At 38.6% G+C, this 25,792-nt stretch overlaps 2 protein-coding genes, 1 long non-coding RNA gene and 6 other non-coding genes across 13 annotated transcripts; 3 read left to right on the forward strand and 6 right to left on the reverse strand.

The window, feature by feature from the left end:
- Positions 1–386: 386 nt before the first annotated feature.
- On the reverse strand, positions 387–3,483 carry LOC113654706. 3 transcript variants are annotated; one of them, XR_003443468.2, is made up of 7 exons: positions 3,405–3,483; positions 1,992–2,052; positions 1,759–1,811; positions 1,362–1,425; positions 1,124–1,167; positions 872–920; positions 387–680 (listed from the first exon to the last, which is right to left on the reverse strand). It is a non-coding gene; the product is annotated as an uncharacterized LOC113654706 (long non-coding RNA). The 3 variants fall into 3 exon arrangements; XR_007143536.1 differs by lacking the exon at positions 3,405–3,483 and adding an exon at positions 3,215–3,366; XR_003443469.2 differs by lacking the exon at positions 3,405–3,483 and adding an exon at positions 2,247–3,150.
- On the reverse strand, positions 758–830 carry LOC113654788. Its single transcript, XR_003443543.2, has one exon. It is a non-coding gene; the product is annotated as a small nucleolar RNA SNORD99 (small nucleolar RNA).
- LOC113654786 lies at positions 959–1,089 on the reverse strand. The gene has a single exon (XR_003443541.1). It is a non-coding gene; the product is annotated as a small nucleolar RNA SNORA44 (small nucleolar RNA).
- LOC113654783 lies at positions 1,234–1,315 on the reverse strand. The gene has a single exon (XR_003443537.1). It is a non-coding gene; the product is annotated as a small nucleolar RNA SNORD103/SNORD85 (small nucleolar RNA).
- Positions 1,577–1,716, reverse strand: LOC113654785. Its single transcript, XR_003443540.1, has one exon. It is a non-coding gene; the product is annotated as a small nucleolar RNA SNORA16B/SNORA16A family (small nucleolar RNA).
- On the reverse strand, positions 2,357–2,497 carry LOC113654784. The gene has a single exon (XR_003443538.1). It is a non-coding gene; the product is annotated as a small nucleolar RNA SNORA16B/SNORA16A family (small nucleolar RNA).
- Positions 3,484–6,938: 3,455 nt separating the features above from the next.
- Positions 6,939–12,817, forward strand: rab42a (RAB42, member RAS oncogene family a). The gene is made up of 2 exons (XM_027164975.2): positions 6,939–7,327; positions 9,534–12,817. Exons 1-2 carry the CDS (start codon positions 7,113–7,115, stop codon positions 9,958–9,960), a joined length of 642 nt encoding a protein of 213 aa, XP_027020776.1. The 5' UTR covers positions 6,939–7,112; the 3' UTR covers positions 9,961–12,817.
- Positions 12,818–16,378: 3,561 nt separating this feature from the next.
- Positions 16,379–16,514, forward strand: LOC113654787. The gene has a single exon (XR_003443542.1). It is a non-coding gene; the product is annotated as a U11 spliceosomal RNA (small nuclear RNA).
- Positions 16,515–16,704: 190 nt separating this feature from the next.
- On the forward strand, positions 16,705–25,460 carry gmeb1 (glucocorticoid modulatory element binding protein 1). 3 transcript variants are annotated; one of them, XM_027164974.2, is made up of 10 exons: positions 16,705–16,840; positions 17,890–18,036; positions 18,809–18,843; positions 19,181–19,302; positions 19,581–19,684; positions 20,683–20,834; positions 20,976–21,101; positions 22,373–22,510; positions 22,629–22,751; positions 23,344–25,460. In XM_027164974.2, exons 2-10 carry the CDS (start codon positions 17,909–17,911, stop codon positions 24,030–24,032), a joined length of 1,617 nt encoding a protein of 538 aa, XP_027020775.1. In that variant the 5' UTR covers positions 16,705–16,840; positions 17,890–17,908; the 3' UTR covers positions 24,033–25,460. The 3 variants fall into 3 exon arrangements, with proteins under 3 accessions (XP_027020775.1, XP_027020773.1, XP_027020774.1); XM_027164972.2 differs by lacking the exon at positions 16,705–16,840 and adding an exon at positions 17,170–17,744; XM_027164973.2 differs by lacking the exon at positions 16,705–16,840 and adding an exon at positions 17,170–17,744 and having other exon boundaries at positions 19,187–19,302.
- Positions 25,461–25,792: the final 332 nt, after the last annotated feature.

The raw sequence follows: 25,792 nt of genomic DNA on the forward strand, positions 1-25,792 counted from the left end.
ACTTGGCTAATCTGGCAGCCCAGGTTTTGGAGTATTTGTGTTGTAAGAAGTTTGCTTCTGCACATATAGCCTTTAGGCCACATAAATCCACTTCGCTAGATAAATATTTACTGCATTTCTGGTTGCTATCCACATTGGGCACACACCATGATACTATAGACTTATATTTAAATAAAGCCTTTATTAGAAAATAAGTAATTTTCAGTTTAAATAAAACGTCACTGATTGCTAAGAAAAGAGCAAGAGATGAAGTTTGGTATTGAGATCCAGTTTTGATTTGATCAATATTTTAATTAGTACATTCCATGTACTCATGGAAATTTCTAGTAAAATGATTTATTTGAATTTTGTTTTTGGAAGAAAAAAAAAAAAAAAGCACACAAATGTTAAACAATTAATGTTTATTTTATTTTTTTTTTTAAATTGTTGAGTGCACAAAAGGCCAGAACATAAATAGACCAATCAAATAAAGACTAATCAATGAGTTAGAGAGAGAAAATATTACATCCTCACTAAAAGTTCAATTTCAGCTCACTGGCTTTCTATTAATCTTGAATATACACTGAGCAACAGTAAACTCATGTAACCAGCAGTTGGTTTGTGAGATTTTTTACAGGTCTTGAATCCTGTTGTTCCACAGTTGCTTAATCGGCATCTGGCAGCATTACACCCAGTTGTTCCTGTACAAGTAGATGAGAACAAATCTCAGGATTACTACAAAAAACATGGTATCAGTACGAACTAATGCACAAACAGCAGCTGATCTCAGTCCCATATCCGCAAGCTTCATCCAGCAGTCACAAATTAAAATGGATTCATCCTTGATCAGCTTTGAAAATAATATACAAGTCGAAAATATGCACGGACGTACCTGCGAAATAGAGCAGGTCACTGTCTGGTGTCGAGCATCAGACGGCATCCTGGAGAAGAGAAACAAAATGAGACGATGTAGTTAGACAGATGTGGGGATGTAGCGTAGCTGCAGCAGGCACCAGACAACCCGAGCAGCCTAATTCACCCCCTTACTGTAGCACGTAGTTGGAGAATCTGTCTCACCGCCAAGAGCAAAGATCCTCAGAAACCGTGCATGACAAAACACAGTAAAACCACCAACTCATCTTACCTGAGTCAAGGCAGACCCCCAAACATCAGACGGTGAATGCGAACCTAAGAGACAAGAGAAATTACCATGAAGCTTAAAACCAAGGTTAATTATCTGGTTCTGGTTCATACACTGACTCAGAGAAATGAGGATTTTTGATTGTTTCATAACAGAGCTTGTCTCAGATAGGGCAAGTGGGTCATCACAGTCAGGACAAGCAAAGCTTCAGGTTAAAAAGGGACGAGGATTTCCAAGTTACCTTTTGGGTCAGTCTCCAGGATCACCACCACCTCTGGCTTTCAGCAAGATTGACTTGCTCTCGTCTGTAAAGAACAGAGCTCAGGATGAATCCTAAACCTTAGAGCAAGTAACGCATTACAACTTTTGTCCATCAAATTGCTTCATACTAGAGACATGTTTACACAGATTAGTGTTCAGGATACGAATAATCTGAATTAAATCTCAGTAAATGTAAACTGTCCTTTTCCTTAATGTTGCTGAAGTGGCTATGGGTGCAGCCGCACAGCGACCGTCGGTAAAAGTGATCATTTAGGCCCCTTTTTGATCGTCGCCTGCTACAGGGTAACAGGAACGCCTTCGATATAAGAGCCGAGAAGTTTTTCGGAAAATGATGCACAATACAAACAAGTAGTTACCTTTTAGTCTAATACAGAGTCACATCGTCTGAATCTCAGCCAACTGCGTTCGCCTGTTATAGGGGAAAGTTTCTTGTTAAAGTCATACTAAACAAGCAAACATTTAGAAGGAAGGCTCTTAATGGCTCAGGATTGAGGTTAAATTTCTCATAACAGTAGTTTTTACTCAGATAGGGCAAGTAAGTAATCACAGCCAAATCATAGCATTTAAGGACAATCAGAATGACACTCACCAGTGAGGAGGACATTTTCTTCTTCTGGGTCGAGTCCAGCAATCTATACATACTGACTAAGCTGCAACAAGAACACATGCAGCGTGTTACTGATCACACAATTTATCAACAAACGATAACATGTAGAGCAAGAACATAGAACTACAAAAAATGTAAAAATTGTTTAACACTAAGGAAGGAGAGTGACTTTCAATTTATACAGCTGAGCAATTGAGGGTTAAGGGCCTTGCTCAGGGGCCCAGCTTGGTGGATTACCTGGGAACTCAACCTTCCGATCAGAAGTCCAAAGCTTTAACCACTAGTCTACCACAAACAATCTGTTCAACTAACAAGACCTTAATTGCTCCTCAAAACCACCAAAACTAACGTGTCCTTTTCCTTAATGTTGCTGAAGCGGCTACAGGATCGAGCCCTACAGCGACCGTCGGTAAAAGTGATTATTTAGGCTCCCTTTTGATCGCTACCTGCCAAGGAAGAAACAGGAAACGACTTCGATAAGAGCCCATGGGTTTAACGCGGTCTAAAATAAAACCAGAGTCAAGTCAATGTTTGTTTACACCTGAACCACATAGATTTAAATATCTAGTCACTGTACAGGATCATCCACGTCTACATTGCAATAATGAGAATGAACAAAAGATCCTGAAGTTAAGGTTTTTTAGGACACCAAACATTGGTGAAAACTGATGCTGGCCTTCAAGGCTGTTTAATACAAACCCAGCATGCGCTTGGTGCTTAAATGGAGTACAGAATGCAAATAAATAATAATCCTGTACATTTGCAGATTCGGGTTAAATACAGGTTCAATTCTGTTTTTTTTTCCTGGAGCACTCAATGGAAATCGGCTGTAATTGCAGAGTCACTCCTACATAAAGGATCTCTGGGTATCAGGTTTCATGCAAGTTTACAAGAGATAAACAAAATATTCCAGAAAACAAAAAGCTACTTAGATAAGGGATGTAAAGCTTTTTAGTAATCTGTACCATTATATTAAAAGCAAGCTGGATTGATCATGTGTTATGGTTTGTGTCAGAAACTCCGGTTTTCATTCATTTCTATGTAAACAGGCTGTTTTGGGCCTGGACAATATTACATTTAAGCCTCAAATACAGCTCCATAGAATTAAATAAAGAGCCCAGAGAGAATCCAGCTGAACACTGGTATGAATATAAACCCATGAGAACAATTTTCAGTCCAGATCTGAAGACAAAACACTTTATTACCCTCTATGACTTCAGCCATGAAGCAGCAACACGTGGAAACGTGCAAAAAAAAAAGCCTAAAAATTCTTCCCACTTCCTGAAAATTGTCAACAAATCTCACTTTCTATCCCTCAACGGAACAAAATATGAGCACAAGCAACAAGATTCTGTTTAAAATCGCACGATGCTTTAGGATAAGAGAAAGTCTTACCATAGGAGCTGCAGCACAGAGCAAGAGGAAGAAGAAAGGCTGCGTTTCCTCTTATGTGTGCATCTTCTGCACGCTGATTGGCTGAGGGTCTCCGCACAGCATTGTGGGAAATGTAGTATTATGTTTGAAAAGTATAAATGAAACAAAATGTAGATACTAGGTATAACAACATGTAATAATATATGACATGTAATAATTTACTGTCATAATGACATTTAGTGTGACCACTACTCCTTTAATACATTTTTGTTTTTGTATATGCTGTATATTATATTATGTCTTTATTCTTTATTCTTTTTATATATTTTTTGCTGTTGTAACAGGGAAATTTCCCCATTGTGAGACGAATAAAGGAATATATTATCTTATCTTATTTACTTTAATGGTAATGAATGTTTTGAAGAAAAAAGACATCACACAATTTATGTCTTACTTTTTTATGTTGGGACTTACATTATCTAGAAAAAAACAACAACATTCATTTACAGTCCATTAGTGTGAAAGATGAGCATGAACAATAAAGCTTCATATTTTGTAGATATATCTATATCTATCTGCATTTTTAGCCATTAATAGTGTAAAATGTCCATCTATCGCTGTCTGTGAGCTATACGTGCACCACTGTTCCTGGTAATGTTGCCATGCGTTTGAGACTGTATCACTTAAAACACTAAATAATTATCATGTTTCATGAGTAATGCTTTTTCCAATTTGGGGAACTACTATATAACCTCGTTGGAACGCTGTAAGGTGCTTTGAAATCTCACAAATTAAAATCTAATTCACTCATCCAGCTTCACTAACCACTTCACCCTAAAGGTAAAAATATATATTTTCTCCATATATTTCTATATGAACAAAACTTTTTGCGAACAGCTGACCATCACAACCATGTGTGGTTATTCTCCAAACATTTGCCATGAAGTTGTACATGTATCTAGCATTACAGTTCCCTTTCACTGGAACTAGTATGCCCAAACCCTGTTCCATCATGACAATGCCCCTGTGCACAAAGCACAGAGCTCCATGAAGACATGGTGTGTTATGGCTGGAGTGGAAGTACTCGAGTGTACTACACAGATCCCTGATTCTGACTCAGCCTCACTGAAAATCTTTGTCATGAAATGGAACACCGACTGAACCCCAGACCTCCACTCTAACAACATCAGTCTGATCTCACTGAAGCTTTTTTAGCTGAATGAACACAAATCTGCACAGCCACAATCCAACATCTAGTTGAAAGCCTTCCCAGAAGAATGGAGGTTATTACAACAGCAAATAAATTTGGAAGGGGATGTTCAAAAAGCAACCATGAGTGTGATGGTCAGGAGTCCATATACTTTAACCCAGATTAATCATGGACGTTTGGGGGACAAAGTTAGGGAGGCCAGATTAATGTTCAGAGGAGGGAGAGTGAGTATATTGGTAGGAGAATTTTGGAGATGGAGCTGCCAGGCAGGAGGCAAAGAGGAAGGCCAAAGAGGAGGTATATGGATGTAATCAATGAGGATAGGAAGCTAGTGGGTACAAGTGTTGAGGATGCAGAAGATAGGTATAGGTGGAGAGAGATGATTAGCTGTGGCGACCCCTGAAGGGAAAAGCCAAAAAAGAAGAAGAAGAAGAATCATGACATGTTATGTCAACACAATTGGGAGCTAATTCTGCTCATTTGGCTGTGGATCTGGCTGTGAGAGATACACATCTCAGTACTGTCACATCGCCCCCACGCCTGGAAAGGGCACTTTCTTGAATACTATCAATGCTTCCTCTACTTTCACAACTTCCTGTTAATGTCCTGCTTCAACACACGTCATTCTATAGAATGTGTATAACACATATAGAATAACACACTATGTGATGTGAATTCTTGCCAGCATTGCTCTTCATGATTAGTTCAGGTTTTAATCCATTGACTATATTTCTTTTTGGCTCATGCATTATTCACAAGTGTTCTAGGATTTTCCCTCTTGCTTGATTTACCCATAGATCTCTGTGTATGACTATTGCCTGAATTCTGATCTTGTGAGTCCTGTTCATTACAGGAACACCAGGCAGAAGGCAGCACTAGACAATGACTGGGCAGCCAGTCCACTGGAGGGCAGCATGCAATAGAGTTATATTTAATACTGGAATGTAACATAACTAAGAACTAAAGAAGCAATCTTCAGACACCAAGCACATCATGTTTGAACATCTATGCTTGGGTTAAAGTCCATTGTTCATGAGTGCATGTTTCAGTACCATGGACAGGGCTAGGACCATTACCACCTCAGTGTCTGTTCCCATGATGCCAAGTTGCCCTTGTTTGGTAGCTGAGATTTAAAAACACACTGATTACGCACCTGCTTGTAGCAGTGTTTATCAGTCCTTGTGCTTTATTGTGGTTTTATATGACACCAATTAACGATTCATAAATGGGTTATTTAGATGAATTCAATTCAATTCAAGTTTATTTGTATAGCGCTTTTTACAATAGACATTGTCTCAAAGCAGCTTTACAGAACATAAACATAGAGCAGAAGGTAAACATAATTAATAATAAAGGAAATAACGAATAATAAAAGAAATAATAATTATGAAGGAATACACCAAAATTCACAAGGTGTATTTCAGGACCAAGAATGAGAAACACTGCAACAGATCGAACCAAACTCCCTGTCCTGCACATAATGTGTTTCTCCCTGTTTCTGATATACCTGATTCACCTAACCATCTAATCATTAGCCCTTCCTCAAATGCAGTGGGTGTGTTCGAGCAAGGATAACACTAACATATGCAGGACAGGGAGTACTCCAGGGTTGGGAACCTGTGATACAGACCACTAAATATTTGTACCCCAAACTATGTCCTTAAAGACAGTGTCATGGACAATTTGAGCTCCCTGGATCTGGTGAAATTGTGTATTACATGAAACTATATTACAACCTCTGAGGGCACAATCGTGTTTAATTTAATTAAAAAATTTGGGCATTTTTTGATAACCACAAGAATCCACAAGAATTCATATGCTATTGATTTCTGACTAAGCAGGGTTTATTAAGTATTAAGTAATATATTACTTAAGCAAATAAAATGTAACAAAGCACCAGAAATATTCTATTTAAATAGACGTTTAAATCAAAGTCTGAGGCAAAACACTTCTGAGAAGAGTGAAGCTTATTATAACAGCAAAAGGGGAACACATCTGGAATCTGAAATGGGATGTTCATGTGGTTGTGATGGTGAACTGACCACAAACGCATACACGTTTTAAGGAGACACTGCGTGCAGAGTGCAGTCTCTGTTGCTGTACTTAAATCACAATTGCTTTACACAAGCGATAAGGTCAATTCAGTCTATCTGAATGACATAAACGTGCTGCACTCTAACACTGGCATTTTCTACATGTTTATTATTTCATCATAGCTTCTGGTGTTTAATGTTTCCTCAAGGGTGCGTCAGCGCAGTAACCCCACAAAAAATGCATGTTTGCGTATCTTGGCATAAAGATGCACTGGTTATGAGGCGGTGAAGCGCATCGAGGGCCACGTGACTGCAATAGAACACACGCACACACGCACATGCACATGCACACTACACACGCCCGCGCGCACCACGCTCGTTTTGGCTCGCGCTCGCTGGCCTCGCCGTGAGCGGCGCACCGCGTTCGTGCGCTTTTTTGTTCCCGGAAAGCTTCTACCTGAGCGCTGGATCTCAGCTCGCCATGCGATGGATAGTCTGTGGCAATACCAGTTCAGGATTATTCTGCTCGGCGACTCAACGGTCGGTAAATCGTCTCTGCTTAAACGCTTTACGGACGGTGTGTACAGTGATGTGGCGGACCCGACGGTCGGGGTGGATTTTTACGCCCGATCACTCGATATAGAACCAGCGGTGAAGATTAAATTGCAGCTCTGGGACACCGCCGGGCAAGAGAGATTCAGGTGTTTGTTATCACCACACACACACACACACACACACACACACACACACACACACACACACACACACACACACACACACACACACACACACACACACACACACACACACAGACAGAGCCTTTTTTATACCCTGTGAGCAAACATGTCTTCCGTCATCATACCTGCATAAACAAATCCTTAAAACAAATCTATTAATCATTTATTATTAGCTATAAAACAAAAACATATAAACTATAAAACATGGCGGCCTAATTTATAGCCTACTAATTTATACGAATCGTCCTGGGTGGAAGGTAAAAAAAAGAACCTTCCTGCATAAACAACGCCTAACGGTAGCACCAAAAACATCATTTCCGTCTCGTCAGCATTTTCATGATGAGATAGCCATCGCACATTTCACCATGATACTGAAGTAAGAGATGTATAAATATAGCATTCTTATATACTGTGAATTATGATTTCTCGCTCCCTGCTGGTTGGATGAATGAAGCAAATAAACAAACCCTCTTCATGATCCATCCGTGCAGATTATGGCATAGTAACATCAGTGATCTGTCAATGCAGCAACTAAACATTGTCTTTCCTGGAAAAAATAAGAAACAAAAGTATCTATCTATCTATCTATCTATCTATCTATCTATCTATCTATCTATCTATCTATCTATCTATCTGTCTGTCTGTCTGTCTGTCTGTCTGTCTGTCTGTCTGTCTGTCTGTCTATTAATCTATCCATCCATTTATCTATCCATCCATTTATCTATCCATCAATCTATCTATCTATCTATCTATCTATCTATCTATCTATCTATCTATCTATCTATCTATCTATCTGTCTGTCTGTCTGTCTGTCTGTCTGTCTGTCTGTCTGTCTGTCTGTCTGTTCCATGTATGAGCAACCTCACATTCATGCAGTTATCTGCTCATCCAATCATGTCAAATCATGCCATTTCAAAAACTCATGCAGGTCTCACATGGCAAAATCTTGTAGCTGAATTAATACAAATCCCCACAGACATGCTCCAGTATCTAGTGGAAAGCCTTCCCATAAGAGTGAAGAACCTGGATTGGGATGTTCCACAAGCACACGTTGTGATGGTGAACTGACCACATGGCTTTCATTTAGAAAGGTCACAAATTCTGACAAAGAACTGAAAAAGTCTGTATATCCTAATATAAGTTCCTATAATCCTAAGATCCACGATCAAAATCACTTGGATCGTGGCATTGTTGTTGGTATCAGATGGGCTGGTTTGAGAAGTTGTGAGTATAGACTGCTGATCTCCTTGTAATTTAACACACAGCAGGCTGAAAAACAAACAAAATCGAGTGAGCAACAGTTCAGGGGGTGGAAAACACCTTGTTGATAAGAGATAGTAATTTAGAGGAAAACATCCAGCTTGGTTTGCGCTGCCAAGAAGTATATAGTAACTGAAATAAGAAACAAGAAAGACATCTCAGCATGTACAAAACATCCACCACTGAGGTGGATGGGCTACAACAGCAGAACACATTGGGTTGCACTCCTGTTAGCCAAGAACAGGAATCTGAGGTGATCATGCGTGCAGGCTCATCCAGATTGGATAGTCTTTTTCTTGTCCAACTTTACTGTTGGGGTACATTTGTGCACTTGTTCTTGGCTGCCAGGAGTGGAACATGATGTGTTCTTCTGCTGTTGATGTTGGTGTTTTTTGAGATGCCATTCTGATCAGATCGGTTGTAAAGAGTGATTATTTGAGTTATTGTAGATTTCCAGTCAACTCAAACTAGTCTGCGCTACGTGTACAGGTATTCATTCATTAATACATTCATTCATCTATTAATTCATTTATTTATTCATTACTATTAAGAAACCCCTTTAATCTGTCCACAGTCATACTGGGTTCTGGGAATACTGCACATGAGGCATGAGAATTCATACCAGATGGTTTCCCATCTGGTATGATTGCAGGGCTCAATGCATACATTCACACCTAGTAGAACATTAGCATAGCTTAATCTGAGGTGGAAGAAAACTGGAGAACACAGTGGAAACCCACACAGACATGAGGAGAACATATGTAACCTGAGCTCAGGATCAAGCCAGACTGGTTGATTTGGCAGAACAGCACATTAAAATCAGTACTTTATCAGGTCCATGTATCAAATAAATAAACAAAACATTCGATTGACATTTTGTCTAAAGTATTGTGCGTCTGTTTTTGTTTAGGTCTATTACAACCTCCTACTACCGCAACTCGGTGGGTGGCCTTCTGGTGTTTGACCTGACCAACCGCAAGAGCTTCGAGCATGTGCGTGAATGGCACCGCGAAGTCACTGAGCACATCCTTCCACACCACATGGTGTACATCTTGGTTGGCCACAAGAGTGACCTGATTCGAGAGCGCAAGGTGCTCCGTGACGAGGCTGAGCAGCTGGCGGCTGAGTTGGGTGTACGCTATGTAGAAACCTCAGCCAAGTGCAACAGCAATGTGGAGCGTGCCTTCGAGCTGCTCGCACGTGACATCTACGAGCTGATGAAGATGGGCGAAATTTCAGCACGTGACGGCTGGGACGGCGTGAAAAGCGGCCTCACGGCTAAAGTCCTCTACCCTGCTGAAGAAGAGGCAGAAAGAGAGAAGAGCTGCAATTGCTGACCTGGGGCGTTCACCTTCAACCTCTCACCTGTGTGTCTGTTATTCGTCCTTGCTGAGTTCATGCTTTCACTTCCTGTATTGCAAGTCAAGCTTGCCACTTGTTCCTGCATTTTCTGTCCCCGTCTTGAGTTGTGTGGTTCTATGAAGGAGCACCATGCAGGTCTAGTTAAAAGTTAGTCTGGGATAGGCTTCAGGTTGGATGAATAAAAGCTTGAATGGACAGCACAAGTTCTAATCAAGATGCAGGAAGGTGCTCGGAGACATCGCAGGTTGTAAGAGATGGCAGCGGACTTCTATTCCCCCCCCCCCCCATATTTTTTTGAGCTTTAAATCTCTATCTTTTTTGTCACACAGTGTTTAATCACTGAAGAGGAATGTAGTGTTCTTTCTATTTGTGGAAAGCTTTACTCCACCTGCTCTATCTGTTCCACAAGTGTTTAACCTTTACTTTTATATTCAAACGCTTTCACATAATTCACAAGAACTCACACTTTGATGATACACACGAACTTGCTAGATTTCATTCCGATTGGGTTATTCATTCAATCCAGAATGTTTAGTGCGGTTAACATGTAAATGAATCATGCAAAATCAGGGGTGGGAAAACTGTAAACTTGAGCTTGAAATCATTTTACACGGAGACACAGAAATTCCAAGTCGGTCTTGCTGTCTGTATGCTATTGCATCTGTCACTAATAGTTAAAATATTAGCAATTCTATGTGCCAAAATTTTGGCCTCATAATACAGTACTATAGGTATTATTATGTGATAACTGAAACTTATCATCAAACTGAAATTTCCAATTGCATCACCTCAGAGTTTATACTTCTATCTTGAGTCTTGTGTCTATAAGAAAAAGGAGAGAAGAATCTGAGTGCCAGTATATTGGGCTCTGTCGTTAGCTCTGCCTTCGGCGATGGCTTGTGGCCTGAACATTACTGCACCCTCTCAGAGACGCAGCTCCTACAAGCTTCCTCTCTGTGAATCAATAAACAGAGAGAATATATGGTCACAGTCAGTGTTAGACGTGCCAAACTCATAATAATGTGTGAAAAAGGGGGCTATTCTATTTATACTGTATGCAATCCAGCTGTAATTTTAAATATGGATTATATCTAAATACTGTATGTCTATGAGGGTCATTCAATCATCAAGGCCACTTCGATTCTCCAGTAGCAGTAGGTTCTACTTGATTAAGAGCTATTATATACACACACAGGAGTAGACAAATCTTATAGATGCTCAAGCGTAAACTCTGCACTTAATATCAAACTTAAACAGAGAAGACGTGTTTATAGATTATATAAATACCTTCCTTTTTTACTACCTGTACATAAATGACTTGTATGCCCTGTGAAAGGGGGCATCTTACAAGCACGAAAGGATGTTATCAACCTAGCTAGCTAGCGATGTTAATTAGCCTAAAATGGTAGCTAACATATTAGACCATAAATCAATTTTATGCATTATAATTTTGACGTGTTTGTTGCAAATGGGTGCCATAAATGGTATTGTCTTTTAAATTATTATTTATTCTTTTGAATATTATTTTATATTAACTATATTATTATTATTATTATTATTATTATTATTATTTTATTTATTTATGTTTTTAACATAATCTCCATTTTGTTCGATGTTGTTGCTAAACAAGAGTCTGGGGGCATCTAGAAAATAACCCCCAAAAAACATGATTTAATTAACGTTACAATTATTTGACCTTACTATTTTAATCAAAGGACACCATGTAGTAAGATGTGATGGTAAATGGCTATGTCCTGGGTATCATGAATGACAAGTCTTAACCCTGGACTGAAAGACACGTTTGTATTTAAAGCCAGGTCTTAGATGGTCATCTAGGTTTTTACACATCTTGCAGTCTCAGAGGCAATGGATAGCTTAAGCCCCTCACAGACTGTTAAAAGCCCCTGGTCTTTTGAAGACTTTTTAAAACGTTCATGTTGAGCTGTAAAATAGAACAGTACCTATTCTGACCAGCAGTTGGCACTGTTTTTAGTTTACAGCCACTGGACAGTCTTCATTCATTCATTCATCCATGGATCTGCCAAATGTAACTGTTGTAATGCCAGTTTGGAAGTTTCTAGTTCTAATAAAATTAAACAACTCTAATCAATAAAATGTAGGTCGTAAAATGTATGCGAGTCTTAGTCTCACTTGGCTACGCCCCTCATCGCCTCCAGCCCTAGCAATGCTCCTGCTCAGAGGTATAAATGCAGGTCATTTGATTTTTATCAACATAACTTTTTGATAACATTCACTGACTCTGAATATAATCTGTTTTCTCAAAGGTACGATTGATTTATCTTATTGGAAATAGCAAAGAATTCTCATTCCCTTTATCATCCTGACATTAATGTGCATTTCTTCATTTATTCTAATGCTGTATGGTTATTTCTAGTTTCTGGCTTTGTTTAATAGCCTGAGTTTGGCACATACTCATCTTTGTGTAATCCTAGTAGGTAGCTATGAGTGAGTTTCAGCTAATAAAATTAAGCATCACCACACAGTCCTCCCGCAAAGATATTCACTGACAACCGTCTCATAGACATGTTAATGGAGTGTACTGTGAGTTCTTAAGAACTGTAAAGATAATACAAGCAGGGACAACCTATTTAATCTTACCTGGTCTGATGAGGTTTTAGTGGATGCTACAGAGCAGTTCCCCAAATAAACATGACATCTTAGACACATAGTTATAGTCACTATAGCTTCACAAATATGCACAAGCTTATTAATGTAGTAAAATGTAAAGTGATAACTCTTCTCTGTTATTTTTGTTCTGTTAGTCATTTGGTATATTGGACATATAATATTACATTCTATAATATTCTCTAATACTTTTTCCAGTCTTTTAGCAACTGAAGATGCTAATACATTCATTCATTAACAGAGGTCATGAAGCTGCCACACACACACACACACACACACACACACACACACACACACACACACACACACACACACACACACACACACACACACACACACACACACACACACAGTGCCATCAACTAATCACGTGAGTTCCTTCCATCCCTTCTTGGTGACTAACATTAATAACAGGGTTTCTTTTGTATAAACATTTTATATATGGCTGTAAATGATTGCTGTGCCATGGTGTGTGAAAAAATGTTAAACGAATGCTTTTTTGGATGGTTGACATGTCAGAGACAGGTGGATGGGTAAATAGGTGGATGTTAGAGTTATAGATGGATGGATGGATGGATGAATGAATGGATGGAGAGGTTTAAGTTTCTAAATAACCAGAAGAGATTGTAGATAGTTCTGTTTTTTAATCAAGAGCGTAGGAGGTAAATTAAAAAGGCAGACACCAAAAATATCTCCGATAATCAATTGCAATTGAGAAACTACAGAATTTCTGTATTTCTTTACAGGAGTTCAAATGCATGACTGCCGTCTGCAGCATCGCTGCCGCATAGCTACAGAGTCTCTAGTTCGGTCCTGAGTGAACAGTATGTGGGGACTTTTATACGCTCTCCCTGGGTCTCTGTGGGTTTACTCCAGGTTCTATGGCTTCCTCCAAACTCTAGTAGACATGCTAGTCTGTGTGTGTTGTGTGCATTGTAGCCTGGACTGCTGTTTCATCCAGGGTGTATTCCCACCTTAGACCGAATGTTCCTGGGATGCAGCTGTGGCACACACAGTGGCACGGTTACTGAAACGAAGACATAGATATTTGCTGCTGCTGATGAATAATTCAGTACACTCACTACATATAGATAGTTTATGAAGAGTGTTGCAGTAATTAACTGTTTAGAATTGTATATTTTACATTACATTCATTATTTATAGCTCATTCATGCAATGTTTGAGTTCTTGACAGAGAAAAAACATCTCACTGATGATGTACTTGTACATTAATGTATGTCTCTTGTACTGGCACAGAAATGAATTAACTAATATTAATGCTTATTTCCACATTAACAAAATCATTGTCATTTTATTGACCAGGAGATAAAAAGTATACTCAGCTTATTAGTCATAGATTTCAAACAAAAATATTAATGTAGTTCAATGGGACAGTATGATCTTACACCGGAACTGCTATCATGTGCATATTTTTACCGCATATGTTTTGACACCCGATATTTATTATTGATAGAAGTAAAACACAGTACATAATTACTTAAATAATTTGAAATACATTAAATTGTAATAAAGTTAAGCATCACGTTCATTTTTTGTAGACGATTGTTTACTGAAAATTTTGACTTATTTATCCAAAGAAACCTCACTATTGCCGTATTCGACTAAAATGAACAGCAGTGACCTACTTTCTCTTCGATGTCTCTTTTTTCCCCCATGCAAAAACAAACACAAATAAAAGCACGAAAAACTATTTTCACCTACAGATAATCTTCAGAACAGCTATGTGCAAGCTTGTGGACTTGTAAATGAACACTGATTACTTTGTGATTTAATGTGTGGCGTAAAATAAATGATTTAAATCGAAATCATTTTGTGATTTCATTGTCAGTGTGACTGATCTGATTCTTTATCGCACGTGTACAGCTTTAAAAATGGTCCTGATGATTAAAAATATATTGTTTCAAAGAGATTGTCTACCACAGAATTAAAAATCTACCACAGTATTACAGAACTAATACTGCACTGGACGCCTTACATCACACTCATGCTTGGTTGATGAACATCTTTATTCCAGATTTATTCCCCATTTGCTGTCATAATAATCTTCACTCTTCTAAGAGCGCTTTCCACTACATGTTGGAGTATGGCTGTGAGGATTTGTAAGCATTCAGGCAAAAAAGCATTGTCACATGAGTAGGTCTGTGGTCCACTCAGACTTCCAGTTCATCCCAAAGGTGTTCAGTGGGGTTGAAGTTCTTGACATTTGAGATCTTCCACTGCAACTTTGGCAAATTATATCTTCATGTAGCTCGTCATATATTGTCCATACTGAAACATGTTTGGACCTCTTAGTTCCAGTGAAAGGAAATTGTAACAAACAAACAAAAAGACGTGATAGACAACTGTGTGCTTAAATCTTTGTGGCAACAGTTTTAGGCAAAACCACAAACAGGTATCACAGTCAGGTGTCCAAAAATAATTGACCATACTGTATAGTGTAAGTGTACTATGACCAACTCCATCACTGTATGGTATGGAGGCTCCGCTGTGTGTGAATGTAAAGCCCTTCAACGAACGGTCAAAATCACCCAACGCATCACTATCACCCAACTACCTGCCATTGAGCACCTAAACCACAGCAGATGTCTGCACAGAGCTCACAACATCATCAAGGACTCTTCACATCCCAGTCACAAACTGTTTAACCTCCTTCCATCAAGAAGGAGATACAGGAACATCTGCACCAGAACCAGCAGTTTCTGGGACAGCTTTTTCCATCCACCATCACACTACTGAACTCTACACCGTTAGAACACTGTAAAAATACTTTATATAAAACTTCTGTACAATTATACATACAATATACATATTGTATTTTTTTATACTCCTTATCCTCTACACATATTGTGCCTTACATACATCTGCATTATTTTATTTATGTATATCTTATAGCCTTTATATTTATTCACTGTACATATGTTTACATATACATGTATATATATTACATGCTTTACATGTGTTTACATATATATCTATTTATATTACATATATACACATACATACACACACATATATACATATATGCACTGTTCTGGTTAATGCTAAACAGCATATCGTTGCTGTGTACCTGTACTATGCAATGACAAAATTTCTATCTATCTATCTATCTATCTATCTATCTATCTATCTATCTATCTATCTATCTATCTATCTATCTATCTATCTATCTATCTATCTATCTATCTATCTATCTATCTATCTATCTATCTATCTACTTCGTGCCCACTGGCGCCCTCTAGTGGTAAAAAACCACAACTGTTTTAGATGCCAATACTGTTGCTTTCGCGCCCCCTAGTGGTGGCAAAATACTGTACACTAAAACAAAACAAAAGTCTGTACAAAATAATAACCAACTACATATTTAAAACTCGGAAACACGCAAAAAGGCACATTCTGCTATCTATATAAATTGAGCTCGTTTGTTTGAGAAACATACTACTATGGTGCCGTAAACAGAGAACGGCGCTCTCCTATTGGCTGAATCAAATAACCCATGATGCATTGCGCTTGCGTTTAGCGAAATACTCATCTTATAAACATCTTTCTGATCGATTTATCGACAAAATGATTTCACAGAATATGTTAAACTTGTGCACGGTTTGTCACTAGTATATTTAACACGGTATCGAGTTCGTGCGCGATGTAAACGTTATGTTAAATTCACCTACCGTCCTCGGGACACCGGGTGTGTTTGAAGCAGTGTATATGCGCAGAAAGTTTCGGATTAAAAAGGGCATCTGTCGTGATTGACACAGTCAGAGCAGGGACACTCTGCTCTCTCTGCGGAATCGCTATCAAGAGATTTCGGATGCATAATTTTTAAAACTCGGGGCTGCTGATAATCACTTATTTCGGCGCCCCAATGTTTGTGTTTGAATGTCAGAAACATCACATCAGTGTTTACATTATTGCTTACGTTATATATCTTATTAGTTCGACATCAATTATTTCAGTTTAAGAGCGTTATTCGGACGCGAATGTACTTGTTATATAGATACCGTTCTTTTACTTCACTCAGGAATCTTAATAAACACTGAAAACTAGTTTATTATTGTAGCGCGAGGACCGAGCTCAGCTTCTACCAGGAAGTCGCCATGTATGACAACCATGACAACCACGCATGCGCAGAAGTCTTTAAAAAAAAGAAAAAAAAAAGAAAAAAGGATGCGTCCGACGTCGACGTAAACGGTAAGGAAGATATAATAAAAATAATAAAACAAATTCGGATTACGTTAAATTAAGGCCCGATAACGTTACAGCGCTTGTAAAACAGGATGTTTGATCGCCCCGACACGGCGGAGCCTCGTGGCCGTGTTGTTGAGTGTGTGCGCGTGCCGCCGCACAGGAACACGTCATATCGAGCCGAACGTAACGTACGCGTTCAGAAACAAGCGGCGACACGCAACGTAAATGCGTGATCCGACGTTAACTCGGGTTCCGTTCCCACAGTTGGCTAACACAGGCTTTTCCTTGGCTTTCTTTTTTTTTTAAACCTCGTCCAAACTCCAAAAGGGCGCGTTTTAGCTTAGCATGCTAACTGCTAACTTAGATTAGCACGGCGGTCGTAAAAGCGCATTAATCGCGACAGTTGGCAAACTAGCGAGTTTAATTTTGCTATCATAACTAAGGGAACTAGCTAGCAATGCTAGCTCAAAATACAACACAATAAAGATCTCGTTTACGTTACATTACATTCCCAACGCACAGTTTATTAAAATTATAATCCCATTAAACACGATTTTAACATTTCTAGGTAGTAAATATAAATGCTAGGTGTAAATTGGGTGTCTGTGTTTACATATGAATTAAAGTGAAATGATCCACCATTTGTTTAATCCATTCATTTTACAGAAAAAACAAAGTTTATATAGTGTATTTTTCTTTCTTTACTCACAGGACTGATCTCAGGACATTTTCATTTGCTTATTTTTAGCTATGTGAAATTATATTAATGGCAAACAACTTAACTAGGAAGCTCTTAAAAGGTGGGAGGAAACTAGAAAACCCAGAGGAATCCCAACATGTGAAACACACACACACTGAAACTGGGGACGTCACCCAAATCTGGGAAATGTTCAGCGATGACGTTGATGTACTACAGTTTCCTTTGTAACAGACATGATTGATGAGCGTTGTCTTAGTCTCACAGTGTGAAAACAGTTGACCGTACAAATAAAAGCTTTACTGTAATTTTATGAAAGATTTTGCAGTGGCTCTCTGTCTGTCTTCCATATCAGTGTGGCCCAGAAAAAGGACATGGCAGAGACAGATGTGACCATGTCCATGGGAGACGTGGTGATGATGAAGGCCACTGACGATGAGGTTGCGGCATGCGATTCGAACAAGACGCAAGTCATTCTTCAGCTGCAGCCTATCACGCCTGGGTGGGTCACATACTTCCAAACATGTGACATAATGTGAAGAGCAAGCTGACATAAAAATATTGCAAATGCACTAAAGTTTAATTCAGTCAAACCAGACAAAATGTTGCAGCTTAGAAAATGTTGTGTTAGATGCTTTCAGTATGGCAAAATATCAAACAGCCTATTCAAAGAGGAAGATTGGCCATGTGGGGTTCGTCAAGAAGTTCATGAGAAAAAAAATATAGCAGAAACAATGCTGTCCAGCATATTATTGTTATTAATTATGTTGCAAGTACATTTAAAAAAAAAAAAAAAAGACTTCCAGTTTGTTTCTTTATTGTACAAAGGACAAGGTTGCAGCTGAAGTTGGAGAGTGCTAGAGTACATAAAGACTCCAGACAAAAATGTTAGCTAATACATTTTATTTTCATATTCATCCTAAAATTGTGTCTTTTAATATTAGTAGTACTAGTAGTAATAGTTTTTTAAATCCCCTGACCAGTCAGGAATTCTGACCAATCCCACAGGGACAAGGCCAATGGAACTGCTAATGATTTGTTTTTTTATATCTGTTACATTCTGGTTTGAGATTGCATTCTAGTCCACATTTATTTTACAACTGCAAACATTTCGAGATTTTTGTAGAAGTTTTCAGTTTTCAGATTTTGGATGTACTGTATATAGGCATTTTCTGCTTCACATTTGTGCTAGAGTCTTTGATTCAAGCTCGGAGGTGTGTGTGTGTGTGTGTGTGTGTGTGTGTGTGTGTGTGTGTGTGTGTGTGTGTCTACAGGACTGAAGATAATACAGGAGAAACAGCTACAGCAGGTAGTTCATATATGCTATGCTTTCACTAAATGATATAGATACTTCTTAATTGCTTCTCTTATGACTTCAGCAGAAATTTCCCAAATATAGGCACTTTGTTTATGCTATCTAAAAATGCTAAATGCTTCTAAAAAGGGGAAACATGAAATATCAGAGATTACAAATCATTTCTCTCATAAAGAGAATTACTACTAGTAGCTAAAACAATGCTGATATTTCTCACTATATAGTATAGTCAACGCTAGAAAGCAGTAAACCTAGACTTTGTACTGCATTTCAGAATGAATTTAAAGGACATGCACAGAGCCATAATGGTGTTTCTGCTTGCTTTTTTGAGATGAAGTTCTGTCAGAAGGAGGGGATGTCGAGCTGGGATACCCCATTACGTGTGGCGAGAGCAAAGCTGTTCTTCTGTTCAAGAAATTTGTTTGCCCAGGAATCAATGTCAAATGTGTCAAAGTAAGTGACTTGATTGGACTTTTCAACTTTTTGACCCATCAGTCATTTATAATGCTTCATTAGCAACTAATAAGAAGTGTGTTTGTTTGAGTGAACATTTTCTCCTCTGGATTCAGAAATCCAATCTATTTTTCTTAAAAACACTTCATTACACAGTGACTCGTTCTCCTGTCAGCTCTTAAAGTATAATATCTGAAAGTGACAGTGCTTGGAAACTGTATTGCGATATGGCTTTACAATTCTCACACTCTTATCTCTTTTTCTCCTCTTCTCTCAAGTATGAGGATGAGTTAATCAGCCCTAAGCAGTTTGTACATATGTCAGGCAAAGCTACGCTTAAGGACTGGAAACGTGCCATCAGAATGGGGGGTGTCATGCTCAGGTAAAGAGGACAAGGTTTTAAAATGACATGTGGATGTTTGTGAAGTACCTTTGATTTATTTACCTTAAATTTAAAATGTGTCATACATTTACGGAATCATCCGAACCTGCGAATTTATGCAATTATTTAATTAACTAATCATGTAGCAGTGACACAATGCATAAAATCATGCAGCTCAAGTTCACATCAAAGAACAAAATGGTGAAAAATGTGATGTCAGTGACTTCAGTATTTACACAGTGTGTGTACTCATTACAACCACACCGAGCTGAAAAACATCTCAGAATACATGACACATGAAACCTTAAAGTTGGGGTGCACGAAGTTTGAAAGCCAATGTTGACATTTGAAATCACCAAAACAAACAATACTGTGTGCTGTACCGTGAAAGGTTTAGCTCCGTTTCACGCGGAAGAAGATGTTCAACACCTAGAACCCGAGGCAGAGGTAACGGCAGGTATCTGCCATGTCAATGTTTCAGTCGCTTTCTGCTAATGTCAGACGTGCGCACTGAACACTCTCTCCACCGCATATTGACAAGACACGCCCCTTTCTGCTCATTGGCTAAACATTTGTTTTGTTAGTCGGCCCGACTCAGTTTTCTGAAGCATTTTTCAAACATCGTGCCCCCATCTTTAAGGCGGATGAACTGAAACAGCAGAACACATTACCTTTACCTTTACATGAACACTTGTGTTCTGTTAGAGTATTATATAGATACCCCAAAATTTGTTTCAGAATAAAAATGTATTGCTACAAAATGTAACGAATTTGTGTAGTCATATTTTTACTAATGAAATCAAATTCTAATATAGGACATATTCTGTAAGAAGGTTGATCTTTATCTAAGTGAGCTGTGACCTGTGGATGTACAAAAACTTCATTCTGTGAAGCGATAGGAAACACGAGGGGTTGTGTTCAGGATGTGGTATTATTAATTCATAAACAACTTCATGTTTTATGTGTATTAAAATGTTTCACTCTCTCTCTGTGTCTAGGAAAATGATGGATTCCGGTCAGTTAGATTTCTATCAGCACAGCACACTGTGTACCAACACCTGCCGCAGCACCAAATTCGACCTCCTGATCAATAACACACGCTTCCCTCCTGATGGCAGTGTACTCAGTACTTCATCATCATCATCCCTGGGTGAGACATTTACACACAATTGCACATCACAGTCTCTACAAGTTCAGATTTTTAAACTTTCCACAATTTCTCAAGTAATAGGTTGTTTATTCTAAGCCCACATTTTTGGGAAAATATTTTCCCTGTCTCTTTGCTTTCCAGGACAAGTCACTGTGGGTAATGGAGCAGAAGTTGTTACTATAGAAGAGAAACCAGAGGAAGCGTCAAGCTCTCTGGACTGGGCTAGTGCAGAGGTTACGAAGAAAAAAGAGGTGGCAGGGATTTCAGGTGAGATCCAAAATACAGGTACAAACCCATTTCCAAAAAAGTTGGGACACTGTACAAATTGTGAATAAAAAGGAATGCAATAATTTACAAATCTCATAAACTTATATTTTATTCACAATAGAATATAGATAACATATCAAATGTTGAAAGTGAGATATTTTGAAATGTCATGCCAAACATTGGCTCATTTTGGATTTCATGAGAGCTACACATTACAAAATGGTTGGGCAGGTAGCAATAAGAGGCCAGAAAAGTTAAATGTACATATAAGGAACACCAATTGGCAACATGATTAGGTATAAGAAAAGCGTCTCAGGGTGGCAGTGTCTCTCAGAAGTCATTCTGCCATTCGCTGTTGCCCGCTATAACTCCTATAGGTCACAAAAAAAGCCATATCTAAACATGATCCAGAAGCGCAGCCATTTTCTCTGGGCCAAGGCTCATTTAAAATGGACTGTGGCAAAGTGGAAAACTGTTCTGTGGTCAGACGAATCAAAATTTGAAGTTCTTTTAGCAAAACTGGGACGCCATGTCATCCGGACTAAAGAGGACAAGGAGGCCTGCATCTCTGATGGTATAGGGTTGCATGAGTGCGTGTGGCATGGGCAGCTTACACATCTGGAAACGCACCATCGATGCTGAAAGGTATATCCAAGTTCTAGAACAACATATACTCCCATCCAGACCTCGTCTCTTTCAGGGAAAACCTTGCATTTTCCAACATGACAATGCCAGACCACATACTGCATCAATTACAACATCATGGCTGCATAGAAGAAGGATCTGGGTACTGAAATGGCCAGCCTGCAGTCCAGATCTTTCACCCATAGAAAACATTTGGTGCATCATAAAGAAGAAGATGCGACAAAGAAGACCTAAGACAGTTGAGCAACTAGAAGCCTGTATTATACAAGAATGGGACAACATTCCTACTCCTAAACTTGAGCAACTTGTCTCCTCAGTCCCCAGACGTTGTCCCAACTTTTTTGAGATGTGTTGATGCCATGAAATTTAAAATCAACTTATTTTTCCCTTAAAATTATACATTTTCTCAGTAAACATTTGATATGTTATCTATGTTGTGTTCTGAATAAAATATTGAAATGTAAAACTTCCACATCATTGCATTCTGTTTTCATTCACAATTTGTTCAGTGTCCCAACTTTTTTGGAATCAGGTTTGTGTTTTGAAAAACATTTTGCAAAACATTTCTAAAGCTTATCATGATAAAGTATAAAGATATATGCATATGTGTATTCTTTGTGTACCAGAGGAGACGCTGAGCTTCTGGAAAGGCATAGCGGATGTTGGTCTTACCGGAGAAGTGGTCAGTAACATCCGTACAGAGTTGCTGGAGATGCTGAGAGGGGTACAGCTTCGCTCGGACCAGGCCAACCTACAAGATGTTGGTAAGCCTGTCGGACTAATCGTCCTTAGCACTCGGTCTGCGTCTCCACAATCCGTCTCAAGCTGTGTCAATGATTATTTGATAGTGTGTAAGGGTGGTGTGGTTTGTCTGTTTTTCAGAAGTGGCAGTTCTGAGTAACCTCACTCAAGTGTTTGGCCTGCTGGACTCCATCAAACGAATCCTGGCAGTACGGCGTCAGATGACTGACCTGGGACAGAAACACCTCCTCAAAACACTAATGAGTGAGTAATGACTGAGACATCTTGTAGGGAATTCTCCCCATTTGCAAACATTGTACTTTTTTTTTGTTGTTGTTATTTTTAACACCTATATGTTATTTGCATAATCTTTTCACATAGTTGTGTCTAATCCAGAATTCACAATGGATGTGACGTGTTAACAACACGTCTGTATAGTACTGTAATATAAGAAGCTTTTTGTTTAGTCTGTTCTGTATGCATTACTTACACCACAGTGTAATTCATCTTTATTCATGGCCAAACATTCAGCAATGTTAAGAGATATATAACTACTTCACTATCCACATAAAAATATAACAAGAGGCTTTGAGACTTGGCTCAAAAAGGCTAGAAAAAAACTTGGGTAGAAAAAAAAAGCAGAATCATTTGGTATGAAATGGAAATTAGGGTTAGAAAATAGTTGACTATGGGCTGGCTTATACCTGGCCTGGTCTGGTATTTAAGAGACATCCAAGGTGTATTCTCACCTTAAGCAGTTAGTATAGGCTCCAGATCCACCATGACCCTGACCAGGTTAAAGTGTTTACTGCAGATGAATGATGATATGACTGTCCGTGTATTTGTGTGTGTTCAGGTCTGGAACATCAGCTGGAGGAGCAGAAGAAGCAGCAAGCTCAGAGCTGGTTGGTCTCATCTTCGTCTTCCCCTCCTCCACCAAAGCGAGCTCCTAAGCGGCCTCGCCTACATCGGCCAGCCTCTGCTACCGTGCTCCAGCCACTGACACTCCATTCACCCCAATACACACTCATCTCCCCCATCACCCTCTCCTCTGTATGCCAACCTATTACCTTTCCCGGCCTGGCACAGCCACCTGGTGCGGTCACTCTCTTTACTCATGTGCCACAGCACGACGGCAGACCAGAGACCTTAACATTGGTGGGCACAATGGCTGCGCAGGAGCCGGCACAGCTGAACACTGTGGAGCTCGGTGCTGTGGGAACAATGGGCACAGTGGAACTGGGAGCAGCAGGTGCAGTGGAAATGGCAAACACGGTGTTGGTGCAGGATCACGAGAGCCAAGCAATTGAGATCAACCTGCAGATGGGAGCAGAAGCAGAGGGACCAGCCAAGGAGGAAGAAGAGAGGAGAAGGATGGAGGGAGAAGGGGAGGATGGAAGTGGAATAATGGTGGAAGATGGAGAGAAAGAGATGAAAGTCGAAATGGAGGAGCTGCATTTGGAAACTAACGGGCAGATTCACAATCTACAGATTTTTGTGGTGGAAGATGAGGAACAAATGCAGGTTGAAGGCAAATCTGAATGAGCCATGGACAAAAACGTGCAAACACACACACACACACACACACACACACACACACACACACACACACACACACACACACACACACACACACACACACCCCCTAAGACATTTGCACTTGTTTTCATTATTTTCTACTACTTTTCTAAAAGAGGTCGACATGGCCAAGTTTAAAAGTTATGTAACTGCTTTTTTGTATAAGCAACATCAGTATTCCTTTATGAACTTTAGAAAACACACATGCATTTTGATATGCCTTTGTAGAAACAAGTACAGTATTTTTTATTTTTATTTTATTGTATGGACTATAAAAGATTCTATTGGGCACTTTCTTTAACAAGGTGCCAAATTGTTAGAATTTCCTTTATCAGTTATCTTGAACATCTCTGTTACTCAAGCCAAGAGGGACAGCTGTAATTGTAAGAAACATATCTGTATTGCTCTGTACTTTGATGTAACTTGGCCTATCTTGGTATATCTTGCACTGGACCAACAGATAACATCAATACACTCTTAAAGTGGTGGTTTGGCTAAAAATCAATTGTGTATATATACTTTTGCAATAATATTAATAATCGTATACAACTAACTACCCAAAATCTGAATGGAGAATTGTACCTGAAATCTAGAAATGAAATGAACAATAATATAATTCCACTTTAAATGTAAATGTGAAAATATTAAACTTGAATATCTCTGCTATTTTACAAATGCTTTTATTTAAAAACGTTAAAGAACAATGTTTCTGGAAGCAAGTGTAGAAAAATTTGATCGATTTATTTTGGTTGACAGACAGGCTCTGAAACAGTAAAACATGTCAGACACCAGACATGGCTTTGGTTAATCAATAATATTTTTAGTATGTTGAAAGTTGTGTATGTTTGCTACTTTTTTTTTTTTTAAACCAAACTATTCTTTTAATTGACTTTGCATTTAAAAGTGCATTTGGAATTATTTATATAAAAATGTGTTTTATTTCAGAATATGTGTGAGAATGTGTCATATATATATATACAGTATATATATATATATATATATATATATATATATATATATATATATATATATATATATATATATATATATATATATAAAATATATCAGTGCAACATGAAGAAATGTGTTAAATATATTTTTAGATGTGATGGAGTGAGTCCTTCTGAAGACTAAATGTCTTGTATATTTTCCACGGTGATAAATGACAGGCTGTATGGTGTGAAATGGGTTTAGTTGTTCTTCTATGGATCTCTGGTTTTGGATGAAGGCCAGGTTAATAAATGGATTACTGTGATTAAATCTGTAATCTTAACCTTCTCTTGGCACAGAAATAGACAAGTAATGTTTCACTCAATTGACAGTCAAGTGAAATGGGCTGCAAGAGTCTTCCTTTTCTCAGATTTTGTCTCTTCAATAAACAATCCTTGTTTGCCAGTCTTGCATTAATGTAGATTCTCTTCAAATCCAAACCTTATGCAAATGCTAATGAGTAAATGTTTGTCTAGAAGCTTAAACAAAAACGTCTTGAGTTGAGTATTAGTTTTAATCCTTCAAGCATTATGAATGAATTATAAGCAAGACAGTTTTTCTTATGCTATTTTACCTCAGTTCTTTAATTTAGGATGTTTATGGACTTGTAATTTACCAGATCAGAAAAATCTCTAATTTACGAATGGTAGTCATATAGAGAGCCAAACATTTTATGGAAGTAAAGTATATGTATGTGCTCCTAAGCATCGGGTCCTGTTCTACACACAAGTGCACTG

This window comes from Tachysurus fulvidraco, chromosome 7, assembly GCF_022655615.1.
Source record: "Tachysurus fulvidraco isolate hzauxx_2018 chromosome 7, HZAU_PFXX_2.0, whole genome shotgun sequence".
NCBI lineage: Eukaryota > Metazoa > Chordata > Actinopteri > Siluriformes > Bagridae > Tachysurus > Tachysurus fulvidraco.

Excerpts from the sequence above, each read along its gene's own strand:
- rab42a (XM_027164975.2), top strand. The coding sequence starts at position 7,113 with ATGGATAGTCTGTGGCAATACCAGTTCAGGATTATTCTGCTCGGCGAC. Across the intron at positions 7,328-9,533 it reads GCCGGGCAAGAGAGATTCAG|GTCTATTACAACCTCCTACT; the intron begins GTGTTTGTTATC and ends GTTTTTGTTTAG.
- gmeb1 (XM_027164972.2), top strand. Across the intron at positions 19,685-20,682 it reads ATGGGGGGTGTCATGCTCAG|GAAAATGATGGATTCCGGTC; the intron begins GTAAAGAGGACA and ends CTCTGTGTCTAG. Across the intron at positions 20,835-20,975 it reads TTCATCATCATCATCCCTGG|GACAAGTCACTGTGGGTAAT; the intron begins GTGAGACATTTA and ends TTTGCTTTCCAG.